The sequence below is a fragment of the Telmatherina bonti genome (genome assembly GCF_933228915.1).
Source record: "Telmatherina bonti genome assembly, chromosome: 16".
NCBI lineage: Eukaryota > Metazoa > Chordata > Actinopteri > Atheriniformes > Telmatherinidae > Telmatherina > Telmatherina bonti.
Window position 1 is genome coordinate 17,728,819 of NC_136614.1, and position 7,555 is coordinate 17,736,373.

Here is a 7,555-nt window from a genome sequence, read left to right on the forward strand (position 1 = left end):
AATCTTTTGCTCATAAAAATATTCAGTTGCAGAACTTACGGCAAAAGTGGCCTCATATTGGATAAAAACTAATGTTTGCCCAAAAATGTGCACGGAGGAGAACTGACATGCAAATCTAGTCAAACCTAAATACATAACTGCGTTTGTTTTATTTGCTCACAAACGCAGATCAGTAGAGAAGCTGCTTCCCTCTGAGATCACGCACACAGACACACCAGCAACACGTGGTGAGTCGCTGAACATGTGAAATGTGAACACTTTTTCATCAAGACAAAGAAACTCTTTAGACAATAAGAAAATGTAGGTAATTTACCTTGTTGGAAGTATTCATAGTACTGATCTATTTCTAAAATCCCTGATGAGATCTTGATGAGAGGATCAGAACTTCGTTGTTGTCAAAGCTGGAGAATTTTTACGTCAGTGACGTAATACTCCAGCACATGCTCATCTTTTTGCCATTAGTGTTTAGGACACATTGTGAAACAGCACAACTGCTATTTATTTTATACAAACCCCAAGGCGGGTTTGTTTACCCATAAAACTCCTGCAGGCTTAATTTTCCATCAACAAACTATAATAGTCGAGACAGGTTGTCACAGATATATACAGTAATTATTTTGAATATCCTACAGGACATTGGAGCTGTGTGATATATTTACACACGCGCATAAACAACAGAGTGACTTGACCTGTCATCTTACACAATCCTTAAGCTTTAGCAGAGCTGCAGCTGCCTCCACATTGCGCAGGGACCTTTCTGGATAAGTCGTCATATTTAACACGAGAATGAGCCAAAAAGTGACTTTTAGTTGTCCAGTTAGTTTCTAGAAATAAAAGACTTTGAGGGGTGTTATTCAAGATTTATCTGGTCCTATAAAATGTAATCACTCCCACAGATACAAGTTTAATAGACATGTAAAAAGGAGGGAGTGCGCAGTGACATCATGTCAAACATCCTTAAACTGGTTTAATCGTCCTGCACATAGACCTCTGACTTTGCCAATGGTTATCATGAGGATGATTGAAAATGTACCTTTTAGCACTTATATGTGTGATAATTGCCTCGTTAGTCGTAAATTGAAAAGCAGTTGGGGAACATTAAACAGTGGAAAGTGTCTGCAAAGAGAAAGTAGCGACAGTTATTGTTTGCATCTTTGAATGCATAAAATATGCTCATCCGAGTGGTCTCTGCAATCTGGAGCCAGTAAATGTACACAGACTGTAAATAAGCTTCTTGGGAGCATTGAAGTGGAAACTCATTCATCATGTTCACCGAAGTTTCTTTGATTCATTGTAACGTTCCTGTTAAATAATCAGAACAATTTCATCGTCGTTGTTTCCCTTTTTGGTCTGAACAGAAACACAGGAATTGCATTTTAATGGAGAATTAAGAACTTTTCTTTTTCTTTTGGAAGCAGCAGTCAAACACAGCTCATTATTGTATCATAAGTATGATTTGCAAGTATTTGCTTGCAGAGTAGTTTCTTCTCTTGTTTAGCTTCGATGTTGTTCTGCAGAATAAAGCAACAATGTGACAAACTTTAATTAAAGTCCAACATTTAGCAATAATAATAATAAGAATGATCATAATAATAATAATAATAATAATAATAATAATAATAATAATAATAATAATAATAATAAAAGATTTCCCAAGTAAGATTTTATTTACAATTTTTTCAGTGCAAATTATTAACAAAAATAGCAAAACTATATATATTTATATATATAAAACAAAACAAAAAGGCATATGAACACTTCATTTTCTGAGATTTAATTGACGAGGTGGAAGGAGGAAAATTGACACCGCTTGTTCAATTCCTTCCGATGAGGAAAAGTCGGACTCTGAAGCTTTGACAGGAAACTGACTGCAAAGAGACGCTGATGAAGCCGGAAGTCTGGCTTTTACTTTAAATATTAAGTGGTGTGTTTTTTATTATTATTATTATTATCATTGCCTGTAATTATAGTCTTGTAAGACCTCAAGAGAAAAAAAAGCGGCAAAATCTTATAAATTTCACATCTTAATTGTGTTTGTGCTCCTCGTGTCTGCCTGGACTGAAAATCACGTGCAATAATAAACAAATCCATCTGTTTCTTTGTTTTTCCTCAAGAAAGTAAACTGACCTCTTTTTTGTATTTTTATTTTTGTTGTTTGTTTTGTTTTGGTTGCTACACGTGTCTTTATATCATTGTGGCTCTTGTGTGAAAAATATTCTCATTGTTCATGACCTCCAAGCAGCCGATGCCCTCAGATCAACACCTGCGTGGTCGCTGAGTCTGTGACCGCAGGGTCCGCGCCGCTCGCCTGCGCGCTCCCGTTCATGATCACGCTCGTCTTGTTGTGCTCAGAAATGTCCAAATGTCCGTCAGGGCTTTCCTCCTCAGCCTCGTCGGAGTCACACTCACTCCTGCCCTCGCTCTCGCACTCGGACTCCAGCGGCTCCTTGGTGTCCCTGCTGCCCGCGTCCGACAGGCTTTTGTCCGGCTTCTCGTCCTTCTCCTTGTCCTTCTGAGCCTGAGCCTCTTTGGAGTGTCTCCACTTCATGCGCCTGTTCTGGAACCAGACCTTCACCTAAAAAACACACATCCAAGCGACGTGACGTTACACTTTGTCTTATTCTAACTCTAATTTAATTTGTTGCATTTCCGCTGTCAAATTTTATTGAACATTATTTTAAATTCCACAAGACAGAAATGGAGGGAAACAGTGCAGCAGGTTATGGGACAGTTTTGTTGCATGGAAGTCTCACTTTTTACATCTACGCAATTTATTTATTTATATATTTTTATTCTCATTGTTTGAAAAAAAAAAAAAAAAAGAATTTGACATGCAGCCCTTTTAAAAAAATCCTTTGAGAAGTCATTGAATTTTTTTCCCCAAAGGGGAGTAGTAGACAAAAAATTACACCATGCTAAAAAAGAGGTTGCAAATAAATTTCAAATTGGTGAGAAGGGTTAATTGACCATTATTATAAATATAACATATATAACATATAATGTGATATTAATAAAAATAAATAAATAAATAAATAAATCTAAAATCTGCTTCTGTTTTTCCATGTTGACTCTTTGCTTGATAAAATTAGCTCACTATTTAGAGAAAATTATTGTGTAGAAAAACAGGCAGATGATGTGTTTATTGTGAGATGCCTCTCAGCCAATCAGATTTCAACATCCAGTGACGATGATGATGATTTTGTCAATTAAATCCTTGGACCACAGCTTTTTATAAAGCTTTTCTTTATAACATACTTTTTGCTTGAAGTGTGCTAATTAAATCTCTAAATAAATGTCAGAAGCGAACATGTGTGTGTAATGATATTGTGTGTCTTTTGCTTAATTTCTCTCAATAAAACTGATGGAAGAGTATAAATGGTGTATTATGACATCATCATGGTGACACTGAGTTCAGGGTAATAAAGTCAACTCTACACTGACAAACAACAAAGAAGCACATGCATGATTTAAAAAAGTTTTGAGAGGTCAGAGAGGTGAAAAGAGGGTTAATATTAACATTTAGTGGAATAAAAGCAAAAAAAAAAAAAAGAAAAAAAAAGTGATAGGAAATGTTTGGGAATTTCACAAGTTTATCTTTGGGGTGAAAGGCTTCACAACTCCAGTATTTTCTAAAATCTTGGCTCTAATTTTGTAGATTTATTTCTTATTTGCAGCTGTTACCATAGCAACAATAACTCTTGCAAGGTCGTATTGACAAAAGAAAACAAGGCTGCTTGTCATACAGTAAATCATCCACTTTGGCCCACTATCGCGGCTTAATGCTTCACATTGAGCAGCTGTGAGTAAAAATGGACAATAAAAATGATGTTCTGAGTCTACTTAAGTATCCCTCCACACGAAAAAAAAAAAAAGAAAAAAAAATTTAAGAGATTGCATTTATGTTTTAGGAGTGTATTCTGGCTAAACTTCTTTAGTTGCTTCTTAAATCTGGGATGTGGATGTGTTCTGTGTTTAACAGGCCTGTGCAGTTTGCACCGCTGTTTCATCCTTGTGGTTTCTCTTACCTGTGCATCCGTGAGCCCCAGCATCGCAGCCAGCTGTTTTCTGTCTGGTTTGGTGACATACTTTTGTATTTCAAATCTCTTCTCCAGTCCTTTTCGCTGCAGGTTGGAAAACACAGCCCTTGACCAAGACCTTTTCCTCTTGTACGTCTGGGGCATTGTGTCTTTAGTGAGGACGGCGTACGGACCTAAGGAAACACAATGAGGACATTGGGTTAAAGCAAAAGAAATCAGAGGGTCTCACACCTAAAAACAGGAATAAGACGGGTCATTCTCCCCCGTCTGCTACACTCCTATGGGTGATCTCTACCTGGGAAGGTGTCCTGAAACTGATGCTGGCCTGAGTGTCTGCTGCTGCTGCTGCTGCCTAGTGAACTCATCATGGAGGACGCGTCGCTCATCCCGGGGTCTATGGAGGAGAAGTACTGGCTGGCCGGAGGCTGAACGGGGACGTGGATGCCTGACTGACGGTTCGAGCTAACAATGGATGTGAGATCTGTTACAGAGCGAAAGATGATGGGCTTCAGTCAGCAAAGAGTTATTACAGTAAGACAAAGCTGCAGATGTGGCCTGAAGTTTAGGGAGAATGTTTTGAATTTAGATCTTGGGGTTGCACCTTGTGAAGTTCTTCTGTTCAGACTACCAGCTGCTTGTATCTGTTCCTGACCTCTGACCTCTGTTAGGGGGCAAGAAAAAAGAGGATTTCCCCACAGGGCTCCTTATTATGAAGCTATTTGCGCCCTAACTGCTTTGTGAACAAGTCTGTCATGTTGCAAACTGGGGAGCAGAAACTGACTGCACATGTGAAAAGTTTTTAGCTATTTCTGGTTTGCTTCTTTCAGTTTCTAAACTCTGTCTTATGTGGCAGTTGATGAGATCATAAGATTACTTGGGCACAAAATCTTTGCCTTTTTGTTTCTTTTCTGCATGATATAAGGCTTGTCGGTATGAAAATGTCTCTGCTCACCTCTTAACGATGACTTTTCTTTGCATTTTGGATCAAAGTCTGTGGATAATATCCGATCGATTCCAAATTTGAGGTCTTTGCTTGAGGGCGGCGGAGCTTGATGGGAATTAAACGCCGTTCTGGAGACTGAGGTTAGTTGTAGTCCGTGTCTGTGGTAAGGAGACGCCGGACTCACTCTGGCACCAAACACGGAGGACTCCGGCGCAACAGGAGAAGGGCGCAGCGGAGAGCTGCCGGCGGGCGCCTGCTGTGCGCGGTGGTGGTGATGTCCCATGTGCACCATGAGGGCGGATGATCCCGGGATGTTCTCCGCGTCTCCAGCCTGCAAAATGTCTGCAATGCAAAAGGACGGTTTCTTCATTGTATCCACAGCGAAGCCTCCGGCGCAGTACGCAGACCAGAGGCTAAAGTTTGATGCGTAAAACGGGTTGAGTCCGGCTGTATACATCCCGGAGCCTCGAACGCTTTTTACAGAAGAGGATATAGAAGGACAGGCATGTACAAAGCACGGGTTGCGCTTTAGGAGGACAGATGCCCGTCCTCTTTGTGGAAATGCCAAAATCGCTCTCCCAACTCTGAAACTCTAACCCCGCAGCTCCACGCTGAAGTTCCTCCACTGACACTGATTGGTCATTTTCTGAGCCAATGAATGTCTTGCGTTTGCTCACATCACGCCCTCGCAAATGAGTTGATGGATATTATAGTCTGCCTTACACACACACACACACACGCGCGCGCGCGCGCGCATATGACCGGGGACGCGCCAAAAGCAATTTTGATCCTAAGATGATGGATTGATCACTTGCTCTTCACCCATATCACGCACTAAAATACTCATTACACAGTAAAACTGGAATGAATTTCGTTTCTTCCTTTGAATGGGAGCAAATGGAACCGCTTTTTTTTTTTTTTTTTTTAAGGAAAATTACCTCAATTTCAAAGAAAACAGGCCACTTGTAGGTCATGCAAGGTTTAATAATTATATTAAGTTATAAATTGAAGAATCTTATAACCCCGGGCTCAGGAGAGTCTGTATTAGCTCCATCTCATCCTGTTTTTGATGGGCCGTGATTCGTGTTAAATGAGCGGATACGCCTGCTAGATTTGCCCCCAAAATAGAACCTGTTTTAGTATTTTAGGATACAACAGAAATCCTTATTTCTTCCGGAGCAGGAGGGAGGGGGGACTTTATAATGACTGTTAGAACTTCCCTTGTTCAATATTTGTGCAACTTTATCTCAACCTGCAAGTTGCACGGTGACGCAAATCCGTCCCCATGCTCATAATAAACAGAGGAAATCTATTCCCCTCCTAAGAGAAAACACAATTAACTTCAGAGGCGATACTTCATCCGCAAGGCCCCTCCAGATTCATGCTGCTGGGTCCTGGCCAATAACATTTTTCTTTTTTAAATGGAGGGTTTAATTGTTTTTATATGCATTTAAATGGGTAAATCCTTTGTTTTCTTTTTTTCCTTAGACATTTATTTCTATCACGTCAAATTAAAATGAAGCGTCTTCCCTTTTCTTCTCTCCGCTGCTGCCGTGCGTTCACTGTTTGGGTCCCCTCCTCCTTCCTCAAACTCCGATCGCATGTTTCTCTTTGCATGTGTTGAAACAATGGCTTCTGAAGCCCCGCATTCATCCAGTCCTGATTCATGCGGGCGGAAGCGCCGATGACCCTGACTGCCTGCTATCATGGTGTTTTCGAGTGACACTTTTCCGGCTTAAAATTAGAAATGACATTTTAACGTTTGCCCTCCATAATGCAGTCAAAACAATCCAGGGAAGAGGATGTAGCGGTGCGCAGCGCGCCTCCAGTTATTTCAGGTACTGATGAGCTTTTTCAGTGGGAAGCGTCGCAGAAAGCAGGCCTCAGATCAGCCTTTACTCTGAAGGTTTTGTTTGGAAAATATCATTTAGACTTGATGTTTGCACGGCAAAGCCACTCAGAATAGGATAAGTGGCATGTGATGATGATTTGTTTGACGGAGCTCATGGCACACATCACGTGGTGCACACATCTCTCCATCTCCCAGATCACTTTTTAAAACCTGTATTCAGCGTTCAAGTCGAAGTTTTTAAGTCTTCTTTTTAGTTTAATCTCAGAGCAGCAGCTCTGAGAATTTAAAAATACAATAAAAAAAGGGGAAAAAAAGAGAAAAGTTTGATCCACAAATCACCCGTAAGAACTTAGATACTTCTACCAGAGTCCTGCTGCTATTATTCACCTTTATGTCCCTTTTCCAAGACTGACCTCCACGGAGCTGGATGAATGATGGCAGGTGGGATTACAGCCAGTGCCAGCGATTCCTATCTGCCTAAAGGACCGAGATCGTCTGAGGCTTGAGTCTGTCTTAAACAAATCAAACATCTGGTGTTAAGGAGTGGAAGTCTTCCTCGGAGGTTTGTTCTCATTTTCTAACATGCCCACACCTCATGATCTCAGGTTTTTATGTTTTTTCTTCTGCTCTCAATCCACGGCTGTGTGGCTACTTCCCTGCATCCAGGTTTTCCAATATGTGCAACATTTTAAAATTGAATTAACAACTTGTTCAATATTAATT

The 7,555-nt window shown here is 40.4% G+C and overlaps 1 protein-coding gene across 2 annotated transcripts; it reads right to left on the bottom strand.

Annotated features, from left to right (window-relative positions):
- Positions 1-1,662: 1,662 nt before the first annotated feature.
- Positions 1,663-5,548, bottom strand: hlx1 (H2.0-like homeo box 1). 2 transcript variants are annotated; one of them, XM_079255804.1, is made up of 4 exons: positions 4,990-5,548; positions 4,333-4,518; positions 4,026-4,210; positions 1,663-2,575 (listed from the first exon to the last, which is right to left on the bottom strand). In XM_079255804.1, the coding sequence occupies exons 1-4, from the start codon at positions 5,435-5,437 to the stop codon at positions 2,252-2,254; spliced, it is 1,143 nt and encodes a 380-aa protein (XP_079111930.1). In that variant the 5' UTR covers positions 5,438-5,548; the 3' UTR covers positions 1,663-2,251. The 2 variants fall into 2 exon arrangements, with proteins under 2 accessions (XP_079111930.1, XP_079111931.1); XM_079255805.1 differs by lacking the exon at positions 4,333-4,518.
- Between the last annotated feature and the right edge of the window lie 2,007 nt (positions 5,549-7,555).

Bases quoted from the DNA above. Each gene is read 5' to 3' on its own strand.
- hlx1 (XM_079255804.1), bottom strand. From the start codon at position 5,437: ATGTATACAGCCGGACTCAACCCGTTTTACGCATCAAACTTTAGCCTC. The intron at 4,519-4,989 runs GTGAGCAGAGAC...GCTCTGTAACAG, and splicing joins AGAAAAGTCATCGTTAAGAG to ATCTCACATCCATTGTTAGC. The intron at 2,576-4,025 runs GTAAGAGAAACC...TGTGTTTTTTAG, and splicing joins TGGGGCTCACGGATGCACAG to GTGAAGGTCTGGTTCCAGAA.